This window comes from Bombina bombina, chromosome 6 (genome assembly GCF_027579735.1).
Source record: "Bombina bombina isolate aBomBom1 chromosome 6, aBomBom1.pri, whole genome shotgun sequence".
Lineage (NCBI taxonomy): Eukaryota > Metazoa > Chordata > Amphibia > Anura > Bombinatoridae > Bombina > Bombina bombina.
In genome coordinates, this window is record NC_069504.1 from 471944491 (window position 1) to 471967973 (window position 23483).

The following is a 23483-nucleotide window of genomic DNA, read 5'->3' on the forward strand; positions in this document are numbered from 1 at the left end:
TACTTTAACAGTGCATTTTTCTCATCTTTTTAAGACAAATGATTTTATGATGTTTATCTGCTATTCTTTTGTACATGCATAAAAAACATTGAGTGCAACATCCCTTTAATTATAACTAACCAAACCTGTTGAAACACTCACGTGTCCAACTCTAGGGGGCGCTTAGAAAGCTAAAATAATAATTTAGATATATAAACACAAATGTGGTGACTAGTAAGATCACTGAATCTGCACAAGCTGTTGGTAACCTTGCTTTTAAACACTTTGGGTAATGTGCATACCCATTGGTTTTATATTACTGGTTTTAATAAAAGTTTGCTGAACTTTATGGAAGCCTGAGTTTTTTTTGTGGATATTTTCTGGGCACTCCCGAGCCCCTACATCGTCTTGAGGATCAATTCGCTGGGAAACTGTGATATCTCAGCCTGCGTCACTTAGCACATTGGTACTGCTCATTTTGTGAGTATATTTTATCTCTCAAGATTTACCATTGTTGGTTACACTCGTAGTATTATACTAGGAGGCGCCCTCTTTTTTGTGATCCGGATCCCTTTAATTATGTGATATAAACTTCTCAATTCATCAGTCACTGTCACCTTTTTTCCCTCTGCAGCTAAACTGAAACAATCTTTTTGTCATTGTTGTAGGTGACAATCCAATTAACTGTACCATTACTGCTATTTTAGTCAAAGGAAACAGTCCAGCTTTCCTCAGAGGGAAAAACAATGTCTGTGACACTTGCAAATGAAAGAGAGAAGAAACTTCTTTCTGAATGTTTAATTGCATTAAATAATTAATGCACTGGTAATTGAGATGCAGGTTGTGCGATAAAGATGGGATGGACATAGTGGATTATTTATAAAGCAGCTTTGTGGGGACAGAACATTTTTTTCCCTAGACACTAACTCTTTCATTGCCAAACCATCCATGAAAGATATTCTGTATAAGGAAATTACAGAAAAACACACAGGAAAGCATGAATTCTATAATGTGAAAGTGAGTAAAACACTGTGTGAGATGCTCATAACTTACCTTTTATATAGTTTAGTGAATCCAGAATCACAATATCTTCCTTATTCAACTTCCTACATTAGAATAAAATATAACAATCACAAGGTTATGTGGTGTTTAGTGTTAAAGGCAAATCCAACGCAAATTTAGCCAGAGAACGGATATTCCTGCGTCTGATGTTGCTTTAGTTGTATTTGCCCTGAACATAAAATGGACCAAAATAATTTTCTGAATAAGGACCATAATAATCACAGATCTGATGAATATCATTACACTCACCCTACAAGACACTGAACAAGGGTCTCAAAGAGTCTTTTAAAACCATGTGTGATACAACAGGACAAAGAGAATAAAGACATTTTACTGTATATTGCTCTAAAAGCACATGTAATAAAAAAAACTCTGCACTTCCAACCTGCACTTGGTTGATAAAGAAGTCTGTGCAGCTCTGTATTGTATATATGGTGTATAAACAAAGAAGTTACAAGCTTTTCTCGTTAGAATAAGATACAGCCAAAACTCATTGAAAATGTTTTTGGATTGGACTGGAATGGCCTTTAATTTGAAACACAGTAAAAACATGTGCAAAGCAGTTATCACGCCTCTACTAATGGGATTGGTACGTAAACCTTTAAATGTTTCAAATAATAATGAAGGGAACAATAAAGTCACTCTTGTATATTTACAAAGAAAAAAAAAAGAAGTTAGCATTGCATTGTAAAATATCTGTACACATGAAATAAATGTGAATGTTTATCACACTTTTCTTTGCTGTGGTAAATTAGGCACATACACATACAATTTCCAGGGACACTATGCAGTAAAGCCATTCCCATTTATGGTTTGCATAGTTCCGCCCACTCCAATCCACCCCAAAACAAGCACATAAATAATAATAGTATAATTTAGCCACACTGGTTGCTTAAAGGGATAGGGAAGTCATAATTAAACTATTATGATTCAGATAAAGCATGTAACTTTAAAATGTAGCCATACTGACTGCTTAAAGGGATAGGAAAGTCATAATTAAACTATTATCACTTCTGTTATCAAATTGACTTTGTTCTCTTTGGTACCTTTGTTAAACAGAATATGTGCATATCGTCAACAGCAGCAATGCAATCACTCCCTCAACCTTCTGGCTCTCACAGAAACCTGGCTCTCTCCTTCAGACACAGCCTCCCCTGCTGCATTATGACACAGGGGTCTCAACTTAAGCCACACCCCTAGGTCTGGAAACAGACAAATACAACCCATCGCTTCCCTCACATTTTCTTCCTTCGAAACTCACATGATTTGTGTATTCTCTTCCCACTCTTTACGTATTACAGTTATATACCGCCCACCTGGCTCCTCAACTCAATTTCTAGATCACTTTGCTGTTTGGATACCTTATTTCCTCTCCTCAGACACCCCTGCACTCATACTTAGGGATTTCAACCTCCCTGTTGACAATCCCACAGCTCATCCTCTTCCTATCTGCCACAATGGACCAACTCAGTCAAAAAATCAAAAATTGAAAATTGTCCCTGCGCTGTAACTTTTTTATACAAAAGTGGTGAATATAAATAAAGGGTCCCTAATCCCTTTAATAGACAATATAGTACAACCAAGAGATTCCCACAAGGGAAACCACAGCTGTGCTGAACAGTGCAGCTTAATATTTAACGAATAGCCTAAAAACATAGTATCAAAACACTAATTACATAAAAAGCATAAATTGATAAAAGAAATGCGATGCATACAACCATACAAATTGATACCATTTTTGCAAAGCACATATTATATGAAAAATAAAAAAACAGAATTTATGTTTACCTGATAAATTTCTTTCTCCTACGGTGTATCCGGTCCACGGCTTCATCCTTACTTGTGGGATATTCTCAATCCCTACAGGAAGTGGCAAAGAGAGCACACAGCAAAGCTGTCCATATAGCTCCCTTCAGGCTCCGCCCCCCCAGTCATTCGACCGACGGTTAGGAGAAAAAGGAGAACCATAGGGTGCAGTGGTGACTGTAGTTAACAAAAATAAAATTAAACCTGACCAAATGCCAGGGTGGGCCGTGGACCGGATACACCGTAGGAGAAAGAAATTTATCAGGTAAACATAAATTCTGTTTTCTCCTACATTGGTGTATCCGGTCCACGGCTTCATCCTTACTTGTGGGAACCAATACCAAAGCTTTAGGACACGGATGAAGGGAGGGAACAAGTCAGGTAACCTAAACGGAAGGCACCACTGCTTGTAAAACCTTTCTCCCAAAAATAGCCTCCGAAGAAGCAAAAGTATCGAATTTGTAAAATTTGGTGAATGTATGCAGTGAAGACCAAGTCGCTGCCTTACAAATCTGTTCAACAGAAGCCTCATTCTTGAAAGCCCATGTGGAAGCCACAGCTCTGGTGGAATGAGCTGTAATTCGTTCAGGAGGCTGCTGTCCAGCAGTCTCATAAGCCAATCTGATGATGCTTTTCAGCCAGAAGGAAAGAGAGGTAGCAGTCGCTTTCTGACCTCTCCTCTTACCAGAATAGACAACAAACAAGGATGATGTTTGTCTGAAATCTTTAGTCGCTTGTAAATAGAATTTTAAAGCACGAACCACATCAAGATTGTGTAACAGTCGTTCCTTCTTAGAAGCTGGATTAGGACACAGAGAAGGAACAATGATTTCCTGGTTAATATTCTTATTAGAAACCACTTTCGGAAGAAAACCAGGTTTGGTACGCAAAACAACCTTATCTGCATGGAACACCAGATAAGATGAATTACACTGCAAAGCAGACAATTCAGAAACTCTTCTAGCAGAAGAAATAGCAACCAAAAACAAAACTTTCCAAGATAGTAACTTAATATCTATGGAATGTAGAGGTTCAAACGGAACCCCTTGAAGAACTGAAAGAACTAAATTTAGGCTCCATGGAGGAGCCACAGGTCTGTAGACAGGCTTGATTCTGACTAAAGCCTGTACAAACGCCTGAACATCTGGCACGGCTGCCAGACGCTTGTGTAACAAAACAGACAGGGCAGATATCTGTCCTTTTAAGGAACTAGCTGATAAACCTTTCTCCAATCCTTCTTGGAGAAAAGATAGTATCCTTGGAATCCTAATTTTACTCCATGAGTAACCCTTGGATTCACACCAGCAAAGATATTTCCGCCATATCTTATGGTAAATCTTCCTGGTGACAGGCTTTCTAGCCTGGATCAGAGTATCTATAACTGATTCCGAAAACCCACGCTTCGCTAGAATCAAGCGTTCAATCTCCAAGCAGTCAGTTGCAGAGAAACTAGGTTTGGATGTTCGAATGGACCTTGAATTAGAAGGTCCTGCCTCAAAGGTAGCTTCCATGGTGGAACCGATGACATATTCACCAGGTCTGCATACCAAGTCCTGCGTGGCCACGCAGGAGCTATGAGAATTACCGAAGCCTTCTCCTGTTTGATCCTGGCTACTAGCCGGGGGAGAAGAGGAAACAGTGGAAAGACATAAGCTAGATTGAACGACCAAGGCGCCACTAAGGCATCTACTAATGTCGCCTTGGGATCCCTGGACCTGGACCCGTAACGTGGAACTTTGGAGTTCTGACGTGACGCCATCAGATCCAGATCTGGAATGCCCCATAGTTGAGTTAACTGGGCAAAAACCTCCGGGTGAAGTTCCCACTCCCCCGGATGGAAAGTCTGACGACTCAGATAATCCGCTTCCCAGTTGTCCACTCCTGGGATGTGAATTGCTGATAGATGGCAGGAGTGATCCTCTGCCCATCTGATGATCTTGGATACCTCCCTCATCGCCAGGGAACTCTTTGTTCCCCCCTGATGATTGATGTACGCTACAGTCGTCATGTTGTCCGACTGAAATCTGATAAATTTGGCCTCCGAAAGTTGAGGCCATGCCTGGAGCGCATTGAATATCGTTCTCAATTCCAAAATGTTTATCGGGAGAAGAGATTCTTCCCGAGACCATAGACCCTGAGCTTTCAGGGACTCCCAGACCGCACCCCAGCCTAAGAGGCTGGCGTCGGTCGTGACAATGATCCACTCCGGTCTGCGGAAACTCATTCCCTGAGACAGGTGATCCTGAGACAACCACCAGAGGAGTGAGTCTCTGGTTTTCTGGTCCATTTGTATCTGGGGAGACAAATCTGCATAATCCCCATTCCACTGTTTGAGCATGCACAGTTGCAATGGTCTTAAATGAATTCGAGCAAAGGGAACCACGTCCATTGCCGCAACCATTAGTCCTATTGCCTCCATGCACTGAGCTATGGAGGGTTGTGGAATGGATTGAAGAACTCGACAGGTGTTCAAAAGTTTTAACTTCCTGACCTCCGTCAGAAAGATTTTCATTTCTACCAAGTCTATTATTGTTCCCAGGAAGGGAACCCTTGTGAACGGGGACAGAGAACTCTTTTCTATGTTCACCTTCCACCCGTGAGACCTTAGAAAGGCTAGAACAATGTCCGTATGAGCCTTTGTCTTGTGAAAGGACGACGCTTGTATTAAAATGTCGTCTAGGTAAGGTGCTACTGCAATGCCCCTTGGCCTTAGCACCGCTAGAAGGGACCCTAGCACCTTTGTGAAAATTCTGGGAACAGTGGCCAATCCGAAGGGAAGAGCCACGAACTGGTAATGCTTGTCCAGAAAGGCGAACCTTAGGAACTGATGGTGATCTTTGTGGATAGGAATATGCAGGTACGCATCCTTTAAGTCCACGGTAGTCATATATTGACCCTCCTGGATCATTGGTAAAATTGTTCGAATGGTTTCCATTTTGAATGATGGAACTCTGAGGAATTTGTTTAGGATTTTTAAATCCAGAATTGGCCTGAAAGTTCCTTCCTTTTTGGGAACTACAAACAGGTTTGAGTAAAAACCTAGCCCTTGTTCTGCTGTTGGAACTGGGTGTATCACTCCCATTTTTAAAAGGTCTTCTACGCAATGTAAGAATGCCTGTCTCTTTATCTGGTCTAAAGATAAGCGAGACATGTGGAACCTTCCCTTTGGAGGAAAGTCCTTGAACTCTAGAAGATACCCCTGAGAGACAATTTCTAGTGCCCAGGGGTCCGGAACATCTCTTGCCCAAGCCTGAGCAAAGAGAGAAAGTCTGCCCCCTACTAGATCCGGTCCCGGATCGGGGGCTAACCTTTCATGCTGTCTTGGTAGCAGCAGCAGGCTTCTTGGCCTGTTTACCTTTGTTCCAGCCTTGCAATGGTTTCCATGCTGGTTTGGGCTGGGATGCGTTACCCTCTTGCTTAGTGGCTGTAGAGGTAGAAGCAGGTCCGTTCCTGAAATTGCGAAAGGAACGAAAATTAGACTTATTTTTAGCTTTGAAAGGTCTATCTTGTGGGAGGGCATGGCCCTTTCCCCCAGTGATATCCGAAATAATTTCTTTCAACTCTGGCCCGAATAGGGTCTTACCCTTGAAAGGAATATTAAGCAATTTTGTTTTGGACGACACATCCGCCGACCAAGATTTTAGCCAAAGCGCTCTGCGCGCCACGATTGCAAAACTTGAATTTTTCGCCGCTAATTTAGCTAACTGAAAAGCGGCATCTGTAATGAAGGCATTAGCCAACTTCAGGGCGTGAATTCTGTCCATGACTTCATCATATGAAGTCTCCTTCTGGAGCGAGTTTTCTAATTCCTTAAACCAAAAGGACGCTGCCGTGGTTACAGGAATAATGCAAGAAATTGGTTGAAGAAGAAAACCTTGTTGGGCAAAAATTTTCTTAAGCAAACCTTCTAATTTTTTATCCATAGGATCTTTGAAAGCGCAACTATCTTCTATTGGTATAGTCGTGCGTTTAGCTTGTGTTGAAACTGCCCCCTCCACCTTAGGGACCGTCTGCCACGCGTCCTTTCTGGGGTCCAACAATGGGGAACATTTTCTTAAATATAGGGGGGGGAACAAAAGGTACACCTGGTCTCTCCCACTCCCTAGTCACTATATCCGCCACCCTCTTGGGTATCGGAAACGCATCAGTGTGTACTGGGACCTCTAAGAATTTGTCCATTTTACACAATTTTTCTGGGACCACCAAAGGTTCACAGTCATCCAGAGTAGCTAGGACCTCCTTAAGTAGGGCGCGGAGGTGTTCTAGCTTAAATTTAAATGCTATGGTATCAGGCTCTGCCTGTTGAGAAACTTTTCCTGTGTCAGAAATTTCTCCCTCAGACAGGCCCTCCCTCACCGCCAAGTCAAATTATCCTCTGCGTCTGCTTGCTCATTTTCTGTATTTAAAACTGAGCAATCACGCTTCCTTGGAAAAGCTGGCAGTTTGGATAAAAATGCTGCGAGAGAATTATCCATCACTGCTGCTGTTGCATAGTAATAGCAATTGGAGCGCTAGATGTACTGGGCATCGCTTGCGCGGGCATAGCTGGTGTTGACACAGAAGGAGGGGAAAGCGGGCTATCCTCACTACCTTCATCTAAAGAATCATCTTGGGCTTCATTTTTAAGCGTGATTGAACGGTCCTTAAGCTGTTTGGACGCTATGGCACACTTCACACATAAATTTAATGGGGGAACCGCCTTGGCCTTTACACATACAGAACATAGGCTATCTGAAGGGTCAGACATGTTTGACAGACTTAAACAGAACTTCAATGCAATAAAAATTATTTTTGACAAAAACGTTACTGTGTCTTTAAATAATAAAAGTGCACACTTTATTACGGAAACATCAAAAAACCATCAAATAAACATCCGATTTTAATGAAATTTTCACCACAGTGTCTTAATGCTTTGAAAAGATTGCACACAAATTTTCAGATCAATTAACCCCTTAATGCCCAAACCGGAGCTAATAACAGCAGTTAACCGATTAAAAACAATACAGTACAATGCCACAGCTTTACTGTGGCTTTTACCTTCCTTAGGGATTATTTAAGTAGGAAATAAGCCTCTCTGAAGTCCCTGCTAATGTCTCTGGACTCCCCACGTGAAGCTGCATGGACTGCCTAGTCAAAACAACTGCGCAATTGAGGCGCGAAAATGAGGCCTCCTCCCTCTTCATTCCAGAGTGGAGGGGCCTTTCTGACTAGATTAGGTGTCCAAATAAGTGCCAGGCGCAAATTAAACCCCAAAAGTGTTTTAAAGTCTGAAAAAAACACCTTATTTATACTGAAAACATGCTAAAAAGCAATCGATTAAGCCCACAATAGTGTCAACCAGCATAGAGCCCTTAATATAAGCCATCATTTTATACAGAGTCTAAGAAAAATGGCTTACCTATCCCTGAGGGAATTTCTGACAGTCTTCTAGCATTACATGGTCTTGTTAGAAAAATGACTGATCATACCTGAAGCAGTTAAGCCTGCAAACTGTTCCCCCCAACTGATGTTCTCTGGTATTCAACAGTCTTGCGTGGGAACAGCAATGGATTTTAGTTACTGGTGCTAAAATCATAATCCTCTCAGCAGAAATCTTCATCACTTTCTGCTTCAGAGTAAATAGTACAAGCCGGCACTATTTTAAAATAACAAACTCTTGATAGAAGAAATAAAAAACTACAACTAACACCACATACTCTTTACCACCCCCGTGGAGATGCTACTAGTTAGAGCGGCAAAGAGAATGACTGGGGGGGGCGGAGCCTGAGGGGAGCTATATGGACAGCTTTGCTGTGTGCTCTCTTTGCCACTTCCTGTAGGGATTGAGAATATCCCACAAGTAAGGATGAAGCCGTGGACCGGATACACCAATGTAGGAGAAAAGTAAATTTATGCTTACCTGATAAATTAATTTCTTCTATGGTACGACGAGTCCACGGATTCATCCTTTACTTGTGGGATATTATCCTCCTGCTAACAGGAAGTGGAAAAGAGCACCACAGCAGAGCTGTCTATATAGCTCCTCCCTTAGCTCCACCCCCCCAGTCATTCGACCGAAGGTACAGGAAGAAAAAGGAGAAACTACAAGGTGCAGAGGTGACTGAAGTTTAAAATCAAAAAAATATAATCTGTCTTAAAATGACAGGGCGGGCCGTGGACTCGTCGTACCATAGAAGAAATTAATTTATCAGGTAAGCATAAATTTACTTTTCTTCTATAAGGTACGACGAGTCCACGGATTCATCCTTTACTTGTGGGATACAATACCAAAGCTACAGGACACGGATGAACGGGAGGGACAAGACAGATGGTTAAACAGAAGGCACCACTGCTTGAAGAACTTTTCTCCCAAAAATAGCCTCCGAAGAAGCAAAAGTATCAAATTTGTAAAATTTGGAAAAGGTATGAAGCGAAGACCAAGTCGCAGCCTCACAAATCTGTTCAACAGAAGCATCATTTTTAAAAGCCCAAGTGGAAGCCACCGCTCTAGTAGAGTGAGCTGTAATCCTTTCAGGAGGTTGCTGTCCAGCAGTCTCGTATGCCAAACGGATGATGCTTTTCAGCCAAAAAGAAAGAGAGGTAGCCGTAGCTTTTTGACCTTTTTGACGTTATCCAGAATAGACAACAAACAAAGAAGATGTTTGACGGAAATCTTTGGTTGCTTGCAAGTAAAATTCAAAGCACGAACCACGTCCAAGTTGTGCAACAGACGCTCCTTCTTAGAGGAAGGATTAGGACACAGAGAAGGAACAACAATTTCCTGATTGATATTCCTATTAGTAACAACCTTAGGAAGGAATCCAGGTTTGGTACGCAAAACCACCTTATCAGCATGGAAAACAAGATAAGGCGAGTCGCATTGCAATGCAGATAGTTCAGAAACTCTTCAAGCCAAAGAGATAGCAACTAAAAACAGAACTGTCCAAGATAGAAGCTTAATATCTATGGAATGCATAGGTTCAAACGGAACCCCTTGAAGAACTTTAAGAACTAAATTCAAACTACATGGCGGAGCAACCGGTTTAAGCAAAGGCTTGATTCTAACTAAAGCCTGACAGAACGACTGAACGTCTGGAGCATCTGCCAGATGCTTGTGCAGTAGAATTGATAAAGCAGATATCTGTCCCTTTAAGGAACTAGCTGATAGCCCCTTCTCCAATCCTTCTTGGAGAAAGGACAAAATCCTAGGAATCCTGATCTTACTCCATGAGTAGCCTTTGGATTCGCACCAATAACGATATTTACGCCATATCTTATGATAAATTTTCCTAGTGACAGGCTTTCGAGCCTGAATCAAGGTATCTATGACCGACTGAGAGAAACCCCGCTTGGATAAAATCAAGCGTTCAATCTCCAAGCAGTCAGCCGCAGAGAAACTAGATTTGGATGCTGGAACGGACCTTGAATCAGAAGGTCCTGTCTCAGTGGCAGAGTCCATGGTGGAAGAGATAACATGTCTACCAGGTCTGCATACCAAGTCCTGCATGGCCACGCAGGTGCTATCAAAATCACTGAAGCTCTCTCCTGTTTGATTCTGGCAATCAAACGAGGAAGGAGAGGAAATGGTGGAAACACATAAGCCAGGTTGAACGACCAGGGTACTGCTAGAGCATCTATCAGTACTGCCTGAGGATCCCTTGACCTGGACCCGTAACAAGGAAGTTTGGCGTTCTGACGAGACGCCATCAGATCCAATTCTGGTGTGCCCCATTGCTGAATCAATTGTGCAAACACTCCCCCGGATGAAAAGTCTGACGACTTAGAAAATCCTCCTCCCAGTTCTCTACTCCTGGGATATAGATTGCTGATAGATGGCAAGAGTGAGTCTCTGCCCATCGAATTATTTTGGTAACCTCTATCATCGCTAGAGAACTCTTTGTTCCCCTCTGATGATTGATATATGCTACAGTCGTGATATTGTCCGACTGGAATCTTATGAATCTGGCCGAAGCCAGCTGAGGCCACTCCTGAAGAACGTTGAATATCGCTCTCAGTTCTAGAATATTTATCGGGAGGAGAGCCTCCTCCTGAGTCCACAAACCCAGTGCTTTCAGGGAATTCCAGACTGCACCCCAGCCCAATAGGCTGGCGTCCGTCGTCACTATGACCCATGCTGGCCTGCGGAAACACATTCCCTTGGACAGATGATCCTGTGACAACCACCAAAGAAGAGAGTCTCTGGTCTCTTGATCCAGATTTATCTGAGGAGATAAATCTGCATAATCCCCATTCCACTGTTTGAGCATGCATAGTTGCAGTGGTCTGAGATGCAAGCGAGCAAACGGAACTGTCCATTGCCGCTACCATTAGTCCGATTACCTCCATACACTGAGCCACTGACGGCCGAGGAATGGAATGAAGAGCTCGGCAGGTGGTTAAAATCTTTGATTTTATGACCTCCGTCAGAAAAATATTCATGTCCACCGAATCTATCAGAGTTCCCAGGAATGGAACTCTTGTGAGAGGGATAAGTGAACTCTTTTTTACATTCACCTTCCACCCGTGAAATCTTAGAAAAGCCAACACGATGTCCGTGTGAGACTTGGCTAGTTGGTAAGTCGATGCCTGAATTAAGATATCATCCAGATCAGGCGCCACTGCTATGCCCCACGGCCCTAAAACCGCCAGAAGGGACCCTAGCACCTTTGTGAAAATTCTGGGAGCTGTGGCCAACCCGAAGGGAAGAGCCACAAACTGGTAATGCTTGTCCAGAAAGGCGAACCTGAGGAACTGGTGATGATCTTTGTGGATAGGGATGTGTAGATACGCATCCTTTAAGTCCACGGTGGTCATATATTGACCCTCCTGGATCATTGGTAAAATAGTCCGAATGGTCTCCATCTTGAAGGATGGGACTCTGAGGAATTTGTTTAGGATCTTGAGATCCAAAATTGGTCTGAAGGTTCCCTCTTTTTTGGGAACCACAAACAGATTGGAGTAGAACCCCTGCCCCTGTTCTGTTTTCGGAACTGGGCAGATCACTCCCATGGTATATAGGTCTTCTACACAGCGTAAGAACGCCTCTCTTTTTGTCTGGTTTACAGACAATTGAGAAAGATGAAATCTCCCCCTTGGAGGAGAATCTTTGAAATCTAGAAGATACCCCTGGGTTACGATTTCTAAAGCCCAGGAGTCCTGAACGTCTCTTGCCCAAGCCTGAGCAAAGAGAGAACGTCTGCCCCCTACTAGATCCGGTCCCGGATCGGGGGCTACCCCTTCATGCTGTCTTAATGGCAGCAGCGGGCTTCTTGGCCTGTTTACCCTTGTTTCAAGTCTGGGTAGGTCTCCAGACTGACTTGGATTGAGCAAAATTCCCCTTTTGCTTTGCAGCAGGGGAAGAGGTAGAGGGACCACCTTTGAAGTTTCGAAAGGAACGAAAATTATTTTGTTTGGTCCTCATCTTATTTGTCTTATCCTGAGGAAGGTCATGGCCTTTCCTTCCAGTGATGTCTGAAATGATCTCTTTCAGTTCAGGCCCGAATAGGGTCTTACCCTTGAAAGGGATGGCTAAAAGCTTAGATTTTGATGACACATCAGCAGACCAGGACTTAAGCCATAACGCTCTAAGCACTAAAATGGCAAAACCTGAATTCTTTGCCGCTAATTTAGCCAGTTGAAAAGCGGCATCTGTAATGAAAGAATTAGCTAGCTTGAGAGCCCTAATTCTATCCAGAATATCATCTAATGGGGTCTCAACCTGAAGAGCCTCCTCCAGAGCCTCAAACCAAAAAGCAGCTGCAGTAGTTACAGGAACAATGCACGCTATAGGTTGGAGAAGAAAACCCTGATGAACAAATATGTTCTTTAGAAGACCCTCTAATTTTTTATCCATAGGATCTTTGAAAGCACAACTGTCCTCAATAGGTATAGTTGTACGCTTAGCCAGGGTAGAAATAGCTCCCTCCACCTTAGGGACCGTCTGCCACGAGTCCCGCATGGTGTCTGATACGGGAAACATTTTCTTAAAAGTAGGAGGGGGAGCAAACGGAATACCTGGTCTATCCCACTCCTTAGTAACAATGTCCGAAATCCTCTTAGGGACCGGAAAAACATTAGTGTAGGCAGGAACCTCTAGAAATCTGTCCATTTTACACAATTTCTCTGGAACTACAATAGGGTCACAATCATCCAGAGTCGCTAAAACCTCCCTGAGCAATAAGCGGAGGTGTTCTAGTTTAAATTTAAAAGCCGTCATATCTGAGTCTGTCTGAGGGAACATCTTTCCTGAATCAGAAATCTCTCCCTCAGACAGCAAATCCCTCACCCCCAACTCAGAACATTGTGAGGGTACATCGGATATGGCTAATAAAGCGTCAGAGGGCTCAGCATTTGTTCTCACACCAGACCTACTGCGCTTCCCCTGCAACCTAGGCAGCTTAGATAAAACCTCAGTGAGGGTAGTATTCATAACTGCGGCCATATCTTGCAGGGTGAAAGAATTACACGCACTAGAAGTACTTGGCGTCGCTTGTGCGGGCGTTAATGGTTGTGACACTTGAGGAGAATTAGATGGCATAACCCGATTCCCTTCTGACTGAGAATCATCCTGCGACATACTTTTAGTAGCTAGAATATGTTCTTTGCAATTTATTGACCTTTCAGTGCATGAGGGACACATTCTAAGTGGGGGTTCCACAATGGCTTCTAAACATATTGAACAATGACTTTCCTCAATGTCAGACATGTTGAACAGGCTAGTAATGACTACAAACAAGCATGAAAACACTTTATTTAGTGAAAAAAATAATCTTAAAAAACGGTACTGCGCCTTTAAGAGAAAAAAAGCATACACGTTCTGCAAAACTGCTTTAAAATGCACCAAATTTTTCAATTTTTTTACAGCAGACTCAATATGTGTAGTTAAGTTTGCCCCACAAGGAAATTTAACATTTAACCTTTTAATGTGCAAACCGGATTGAACAAGGCCTAAATCCGGAAAAAACACCCCCAGCACCTTGCCACAGCCCTGCTGTGGCCCTACCTGCCCTCAGGGATGGTAAATATGGGGTTAAAGCTTCGATTTGGCCCAAAACATCTACAAGGGCCCTCAGGAGTTGGAGCTTGCTGATAGAAAACAACTGAGCATCTGAGGCGTGAAAATAGGCCCCGCCCATCTCACTTGATGTCTCTACAGCCTCAAAGAACCCACCAGAGCGGTTATAAACTAGCTATGTGGGTTTTGAGACCCAAAAATAAGCCAAGTGTACCCTCAATAAAGTTTGCCCAAAAAACGTTATTGCCCACAAAACGTTAACAGCACTCCCAGTTCATAAAAACGTTTGCCCACAAAACATTCAAAACTCAGTGTCAACCATTTTTTAATAAGCCCCTTATGCAAGCTTAGTAATGCCTTTCTATAGCTCTTAGGATTACTGCATACCCTTACCCTCATGGGGATACTGTCAGCCTTTCTGAAATACACAGTCTCTCCAGAAAAAATGACTGAACATACCTCACTGCTATATAGCATGAAAACGTTCCTCACACTGAAGTTTCCTGTACTCCTCAGCCTCTGTGGGAACAGCACTGGATCTTAGTTACAAATGCTAAGATCATCATCCTCCAGGCAGAAGTCTTCATCCATCTGCTGCCTGAGAGTAAATAGTACACACCGGTACCATTTAAAATAAAAAACTCTTGCTTGAAGAAATTAAAAACTAATATTTTATCACCTCTTTCACTTTACCCTTCCTAGTACTTAGAGTAGGCAAAGAGAATGACTGGGGGGTGGAGCTAAGGGAGGAGCTATATAGACAGCTCTGCTGTGGTGCTCTTTGCCACTTCCTGTTAGCAGGAGGATAATATCCCACAAGTAAAGGATGAATCCGTGGACTTGTCGTACCTTATAGAAGAAAAGGTACTTCAAATCAAGTTCCTCCTTGTTAGTTAAACAGTCCTTAGGCTTCCCGTATTAGTTATTGAGATGCCGACTAGAGGATTTTTTGCTGTAATGAGACAAAGATATCCTAATCATCAAAGAAAGGGATCAAGAAAAAAAAGGTGCAATTATTTACTTACACCGATAGTTCTACTATCATAGTATCATAGTAGCTGGTATGGTCCTAAACTTGGAGTCATCTCCTGTCGTTTCCACCTTAAAAACAATCTCCAAAATTCACCTCTTCCTCACACAAGACACAACTAAGATTTGAACCCACTCATCATTTCCAGCCTTGACTATTGCAACTCCATCCTATCTGGTCTTCCTAGCTGCCGTCTATCTCCTTTACAACCCTTAAATGAATGCCTCTCTGCCAATTCCTTCATTGGCTTCCACTAGCCTCCATAATTAAACACTAAATTCTGACATGGCCCTCCCCCTATATCTCAAACCTTGTCTCCTGATACCCCTCCTGTCCCCTTCCCTCTACTCATGACCTCCTCCTCTCGTTAGCTCCTTGCATTCCCATCTACAGGACTTTTCCAGACTGACCCCTATTTAGTGGAACTCTCTGCCTCGTTTCACAAGACTCTTCCCTAGTTTTGAAAGTTTCAAGCACTCTTTAAAGACTCCATATTGTACATTTTTGCTTCACCACTAAATGTTTATAGACGATATGACACATAAATTGTGCAAATGGTCCCCAATGTAAGTCTGCATGCATACACAAGCGCACCCTAAACTATCATAATTTCCTAAGAGGCAAATAGGGATAGCGACACAGTAACAACATAACAATCAGTGAGCTGAAACAGCAGTTCTTTAACTCTACTAAGGAAGCAAATAGCAGACTGACAGAAGGGGTGGAACTTCATACTTATTTGTATAAACTAATAAACATTAAAGTACAGGATCTTCTGTTTGCTAATTGTGAGGTAAGGAGCCGTGCATGCGCTGTCAATGTGTGCAATGCGCTTTCAAAGGTTTCTCCTGTCAAAATTTGCTTCCCCATGACTGCTCATGCGCTCGTGTATGTCACCCTATTAATGAGGAAATAAATTTGTATAACTGTTTTTCCTACCTAACAATGTGCACATGCGTAAACAGACGTCTGTGCATTTCACATATGCTTTAGGATCATATGTGGAATGCGGTGACATCGGTTTGCGCATTTCGTCGGGGTAGGAAATCTCGACAGAACACCTGCACATATTTGTCCCTTGTTATTGGCTAACTAGATGTGTTAAGTTAGCTTCCCGTAGTGCAATGCTGTTCTTTCAGCAAACGATAACAAGAGAATGAAGCATATTTGATAATAAAAGTAAATCTGAAAGTTCTTTAAAATTGTATGTTCTATCTGAATCATGAATTACATTTTTGGGGTTTCCTGTCCCTTTAAGTATAATGGAGGAAGCTGATCAAGCACAATTTATGTATATTGCAATGTTTTATTTTCCTTTTAATTTATTGACATAAGTAAAAAATATTAACGTCCCTTTTAACCAATAAAACATAATTTATGCTTACCTGATAAATTCCTTTCTTCTGTTGTGTGATCAGTCCACGGGTCATCATTACTTCTGGGATATAACTCCTCCCCAACAGGAAATGCAAGAGGATTCACCCAGCAGAGCTGCATATAGCTCCTCCCCTCTACGTCACTCCCAGTCATTCGACCAAGAATCAACGAGAAAGGAGAAACCAAGGGTGAAGTGGTGACTGGAGTATAATTTAAAAGATATTTACCTGCCTTAAAAAAAAAAACAGGGCGGGCCGTGGACTGATCACACAACAGAAGAAAGGAATTTATCAGGTAAGCATAAATTATGTTTTCTTCTGTTATGTGTGATCAGTCCACGGGTCATCATTACTTCTGGGATACCAATACCAAAGCAAAAGTACACGGATGACGGGAGGGATAGGCAGGCTCATTATACAGAAGGAACCACTGCCTGAAGAACCTTTCTCCCAAAAATAGCCTCCGAAGAAGCAAAAGTGTCAAATTTGTAAAATTTGGAAAAAGTATGAAGCGAAGACCAAGTTGCAGCCTTGCAAATCTGTTCAACAGAGGCCTCATTCTTAAAGGCCCAAGTGGAAGCCACAGCTCTAGTAGAATGGGCTGTAATTCTTTCAGGAGGCTGCTGTCCAGCAGTCTCATAGGCTAAACGAATTATGCTACGAAGCCAGAAGGAGAGAGAGGTAGCCGAAGCCTTATGACCTCTCCTCTGACCAGAGTACACGACAAACAGGGAAGACGTTTGTCGAAAATCCTTAGTTGCCTGCAAGTAGAACTTGAGGGCACGAACTACATCCAGATTGTGTAGAAGACGTTCCTTCTTTGAAGAAGGATTTGGGCATAAAGAAGGAACAACAATCTCTTGATTGATGTTCCTGTTAGTGACTACCTTAGGTAAGAACCCAGGTTTAGTACGCAGAACTACCTTATCTGAATGAAAAATCAAATAAGGAGAATCACAATGTAAAGCTGATAACTCAGAGACTCTCCGAGCCGAAGAAATAGCCATTAAAAATAACACTTTCCAAGATAACAACTTTATATCAATGGAATGAAGGGGTTCAAACGGAACTCCTTGTAGAACGTTAAGAACAAGGTTTAAACTCCATGGCGGAGCAACAGTTTTAAACACAGGCTTGATTCTAGCTAAAGCCTGACAAAAGGCCTGGACGTCTGGATTTTCTGACAGACGCCTGTGCAACAAGATGGACAGAGCTGAGATCTGTCCCTTTAATGAACTAGCCGATAAACCCTTTTCTAAACCTTCTTGTAGAAAGGACAATATCCTAGGAATCCTAACCTTACTCCAGGAGTAACCTTTGGATTCGCACCAGTATAGGTATTTACGCCATATCTTATGGTAAATTCTTCTGGTAACAGGCTTCCTAGCCTGTATCAGGGTATCAATAACCGACTCCGAAAAACCACGTTTTGATAAAATCAAGCGTTCAATTTCCAAGCAGTCAGCTTCAGAGAAGTTAGATTTTGATGTTTGAATGGACCCTGTATCAGAAGGTCCTGTCTTAGAGGTAGAGACCAAGGCGGACAGGATGACATGTCCACTAGATCTGCATACCAAGTCCTGCGTGGCCATGCAGGCGCTATTAGAATCACTGATGCTCTCTCCTGTTTGATTTTGGCAATCAATCGAGGAAGCAGTGGGAAGGGTGGAAACACATAAGCCATCCCGAAGTTCCAAGGTGCTGTCAAAGCATCTATCAGAACCGCTCCCGGATCCCTGGATCTGGACCCGTAGCGAGGAAGTTTGGCGTTCTGGCGAGACGCCATGAGATCTATCTCTGGTTTGCCCCAACGTCGAAGTATTTGGGCAAAGACCTCCGGATGAAGTTCCCACTCCCCCGGATGAAAAGTCTGGCGACTCAAGAAATCCGCCTCCCAGTTCTCCACTCCCGGGATGTGGATTGCTGACAGGTGGCAAGAGTGAGACTCTGCCCAGCGAATTATCTTTGATACTTCCATCATTGCTAGGGAGCTTCTTGTCCCTCCTTGATGGTTGATGTAAGCTACAGTCGTGATGTTGTCCGACTGAAACCTGATGAACCCCCGAGTTTTTAACTGGGGCCAAGCCAGAAGGGCATTGAGAACTGCTCTCAATTCCAGAATGTTTATTGGCAGGAGACTTTCCTCCTGATTCCATTGTCCCTGAGCCTTCAGAGAATTCCAGACAGCGCCCCAGCCTAGTAGGCTGGCGTCTGTTGTTACAATTGTCCAGTCCGGCCTGCTGAATGGCATCCCCCTGGACAGATGTGGCCGAGAAAGCCACCATAGAAGAGAGTTTCTGGTCTCTTGATCCAGATTCAGAGTAGGGGACAAGTCTGAGTAATCCCCATTCCACTGACTCAGCATGCACAATTGCAGCGGTCTGAGATGTAGACGTGCAAAGGGTACTATGTCCATTGCTGCTACCATTAAGCCGATCACCTCCATGCATTGAGCTACTGACGGGAGATGAATGGAATGAAGGACACGGCATGCATTTAGAAGCTTTGTTAATCTGTCTTCTGTCAGATAAATTTTCATTTCTACAGAATCTATAAGAGTCCCCAAGAATGGAACTCTTGTGAGAGGAAAGAGAGAACTCTTCTTTTCGTTCACTTTCCATCCATGCGACCTTAGAAATGCCAGAACTAACTCTGTATGAGACTTGGCAGTTTGAAAGCTTGAAGCTTGTATCAGAATGTCGTCTAGGTACGGAGCTACCGAAATTCCTCGCGGTCTTAGTACCGCCAGAAGGGCACCCAGAACCTTTGTGAAGATTCTTGGAGCCGTAGCCAATCCGAATGGAAGAGCTACAAACTGGTAATGCCTGTCTAAGAAGGCAAACCTTAGATACCGGTAATGATCTTTGTGAATCGGTATGTGAAGGTAAGCATCCTTTAAATCCACTGTGGTCATGTACTGACCCTTTTGGATCATGGGTAAGATTGTCCGAATAGTTTCCATTTTGAACGATGGAACTCTTAGGAATTTGTTTAGGATCTTTAAATCCAAGATTGGCCTGAAAGTTCCCTCTTTTTTGGGAACCACAAACAGGTTTGAGTAAAACCCTTGTCCTTGTTCCGACCGCGGAACCGGATGGATCACTCCCATTAATAACAGATCTTGTACACAGCGTAGAAACGCTTCTTTCTTTATTTGGTTTGTTGACAACCTTGACAGATGAAATCTCCCTCTTGGGGGAGAGAATTTGAAGTCTAAAAGGTATCCCTGAGATATGATCTCTAGCGCCCAGGGATCCTGAACATCTCTTGCCCAAGCCTGGGCGAAGAGAGAGAGTCTGCCCCCCACTAGATCCGGTCCTGGATCGGGGGCCCTCGATTCATGCTGTCTTAGGGGCAGCAGCAGGTTTCCTGGCCTGCTTGCCCTTGTTCCAGGACTGGTTAGGTTTCCAGCCTTGTCTGTAACGAGCAACAGCTCCTTCCTGTTTTGGTGCAGTGGAAGTTGGTGCTGCTCCTGCTTTGAAATTCCGAAAGGGACGAAAATTAGACTGTCTAGCCTTAGCTTTGGCTTTGTCTTGAGGCAGGGCGTGGCCCTTACCTCCTGTAATGTCAGCGATAATTTCTTTCAAACCGGGCCCAAATAAAGTTTGCCCCTTGAAAGGTATATTAAGTAATTTGGACTTAGAAGTTACATCAGCTGACCAGGATTTTAGCCACAGCGCCCTACGTGCCTGAATGGCGAATCCTGAGTTCTTAGCCGTAAGTTTGGTTAAATGTACTACGGCCTCCGAAATGAATGAATTAGCTAGTTTAAGGACTCTAAGCCTGTCCGTAATGTCGTCCAGCGTAGCTGAACTAAGGTTCTCTTCCAGAGACTCAATCCAAAATGCTGCCGCAGCCGTAATCGGCGCGATGCATGCAAGGGGTTGCAATATAAAACCTTGTTGAACAAACATTTTCTTAAGGTAACCCTCTAATTTTTTATCCATCGGATCTGAAAAGCACAGCTATCCTCCACCGGGATAGTGGTACGCTTAGCTAAAGTAGAAACTGCTCCCTCCACCTTAGGGACCGTTTGCCATAAGTCCCGTGTGGTGGCGTCTATTGGAAACATCTTTCTAAATATTGGAGGGGGTGAGAACGGCACACCGGGTCTATCCCACTCCTTAGTAACAATTTCAGTTAGTCTCTTAGGTATAGGAAAAACGTCAGTACTCGCCGGTACCGCAAAGTATTTATCCAACCTACACAATTTCTCTGGTATTGCAACAGTGTTACAATCATTAAGAGCCGCTAAAACCTCCCCTAGTAATACACGGAGGTTCTCCAATTTAAATTTAAAATTTGAAATATCTGAATCCAATCTGTTTGGATCAGAACCGTCACCCACAGAATGAAGCTCTCCGTCCTCATGCTCTGCAAGCTGTGACGCAGTATCAGACATGGCTCTAGTATTATCAGCGCACTCTGTTCTCACCCCAGAGTGATCACGCTTGCCTCTTAGTTCTGGTAATTTAGCCAAAACTTCAGTCATAACAGTAGCCATATCTTGTAATGTTATCTGTAATGGCCGCCCAGATGTACTAGGCGCCACAATATCACGCACCTCCCGGGCGGGAGATGCAGGTACTGACACGTGAGGCGAGTTAGTCGGCATAACTCTCCCCTCGCTGTTTGGTGAAATTTGTTCAATTTGTACAGATTGGCTTTTATTTAAAGTAGCATCAATACAGTTAGTACATAAATTTCTATTGGGCTCCACCTTGGCATTGGAACAAATGACACAGGTATCTTCCTCTGAATCAGACATGTTTAACACACTAGCAAATAAACTTGCAACTTGGTTACAATCTTATTTAACAAAAACGTACTGTGCCTCAAAGAAGCACTAAACGATTAAATGACAGTTGAAATAATGAACTGAAAAACAGTTATAGCATCAATCCTTGAAAACAACACAACTTTTAGCAAAGGTTTGTTCCCATTAGTAAAGTAACAATAATTAAATTTGAAACGTAAAAATTACAGAGCAACGTTTTTAATCACAGTCAATATATAAGTCTCACAGCTCTGCTGAGAGAATCTACCTCCCTCCAAAGAAGTTTGAAGACCCCTGAGTTCTGTTAGAGATGAACTGGATCATGCAGGAAATACAAGAGTAACCGACTGGAAATTTTTGATGCGTAGCAAAGAGCGCCAAAAACGGCCCCTCCCCCTCACACACAGCAGTGAGAGAGAAACGAAACTGTCACGATTAAAACAAGCAACTGCCAAGTGGAAAAATAATGCCCAAACATTTATTCACTCAGTACCTCAGAAAATGCAAACGATTCTACATTCCAGCAAAAACGTTTAACATAATAAATACCTATTAAAAGGTTAATGTACTTTTTACAGAGTAATTCCAGTGAAGTACCATCCCCAGAATACTGAAGTGTAGAGTATACATACATGTCATTATAACGGTATGGCAGGATTTTCTCATCAATTCCATTCAGAAAATAAAAACTGCTACATACCTCAATGCAGATTCATCTGCCCGCTGTCCCCTGATCTGAAGCTTTTACCTCCCTCAGATGGCCGAGAAACAGCAATATGATCTTAACTACTCCGGTTAAAATCATAGTAAAAACTCTGGTAGATTCTTCTTCAAACTCTGCCAGAGAGGCAATAACACGCTCCGGTGCTATTGTAAAATAACAAACTTTTGATTGAAGTTATAAAAACTAAGTATAATCACCATAGTCCTCTCACACATCCTATCTAGTCGTTGGGTGCAAGAGAATGACTGGGAGTGACGTAGAGGGGAGGAGCTATATGCAGCTCTGCTGGGTGAATCCTCTTGCATTTCCTGTTGGGGAGGAGTTATATCCCAGAAGTAATGATGACCCGTGGACTGATCACACATAACAGAAGAAACTTTCATTTTTTTAAGATATTGCCAAACCAAAGTGGTTAGCCATTTCAAAACAATAAGCATTTAAAAAATAATATAAATTATGCTTACCTGATAATTTCATTTTCATCGTGGGGAGGAGAGTCCACTGCTTTATTCATTACTTTTGGGAAATAAGAAACTGGCCACCAGGAGGAGGCAAAGACACCCCAGCCAAAGGCTTAAATACCTCCCCCACTTCCCTCATCCCCCAGTCATTCTGCCGAGGGAACAAGGAACAGTAGGAGAAATATCAGGATATAAATGGTGCCAGAAGAACAAAAAACTAAATTTGGGTCCGCCGTGGCCTCTCCTCCCTACGATGGAAATGAAATTATCAGGTAAGCATAATTTATATTTTTCATCTAAAGGGGAGGAGAGTCCACGGCTTCATTCATTACTTTTGGGAACAAATACCCAAGCTCTAGAGGACACTGAATGAAAATAGGAGGGCAAGAGGCGGACCCTAATCTGAGGGCACCACAGCCTGTAAGACATTTCTCCCAAAAACTGCTTTCACCGAAGCAAAAACGTCAAACTTGTAAAATTTTGTAAAGGTATGTAAGGAGGACCAAATAGCCGCCTTACAAATCTGCTCCATAGAGGCCTTATTCTTCAAGGCCCACGAAGAAGCCACAGCTCTAGTCGAATGAGCCGTGATCCTCTGAGGAGGCTTATGTCCCACTGTCTTGTAGGCTAAGCGAATCATGCTCCTCAACCAAAAGAACAAACAAGATGCAGAGGCTCTCTGCCCCCTGCGCTTCCCAGAACACACCACAAAAAGAGATGTAGTCTGTCTGAAATCCTTCGTAGCCTGAAGATAGAACTTCAAGGCTCGAACCACATCCAAATTATGAAGTAAGCTCTCCTTACAAAGAAGGAACAAAGATTTCCTGATTGATGTTACGGTTAGACACAACCTTGGGAAGGAATCCCAAACCAGTGCGAAGAAAAGCCTTATCAGCGTGAAACACCAGATAAGGAGGCTCATATTGCAAGGCCGCCAACTCAGATACTCTGCATGCCGATGCAAAAGCTAACAGAAAAAGAACCTTCCAAGAAAAAATCTTAATGTCAACAGAGTGCATAGGTACAAACGGAACCCTCTGCAACACCTTCAGAGCCAAGTTCAAACTCCAGGGCGGAGCGGACTGTCTAAAAACAGGCCTGATTCTAGACAAAGCCTGAACAAAAGACTGAATATCAGGAAGCTCAGCGAGCCTCTTGTGTAACAGAACAGACAATGCCGAAATCTGTCCCTTCAAGGAACTGGCGGCAAGCCCCTTCTCCAGTCCATCCTGGAGAAAGGACAAAATCCTGGATACCTTAACCTTGTGCCAAAGA

The 23483-nt window shown here is 43.0% G+C and overlaps 1 protein-coding gene across 1 annotated transcript in view; it reads right to left on the reverse strand.

Annotated features, from left to right (window-relative positions):
- The window catches only part of KTI12 (KTI12 chromatin associated homolog), a 165811-nt gene that overhangs the window by 72746 nt on the left and 69582 nt on the right, over window positions 1-23483 (reverse strand). Inside the window, exon 4 of the mRNA XM_053717264.1 lies at window positions 1033-1085. Within this exon, the coding sequence (XP_053573239.1) occupies window positions 1033-1085 (53 nt within the window). The remainder of the gene's footprint in view (window positions 1-1032; window positions 1086-23483) is intronic.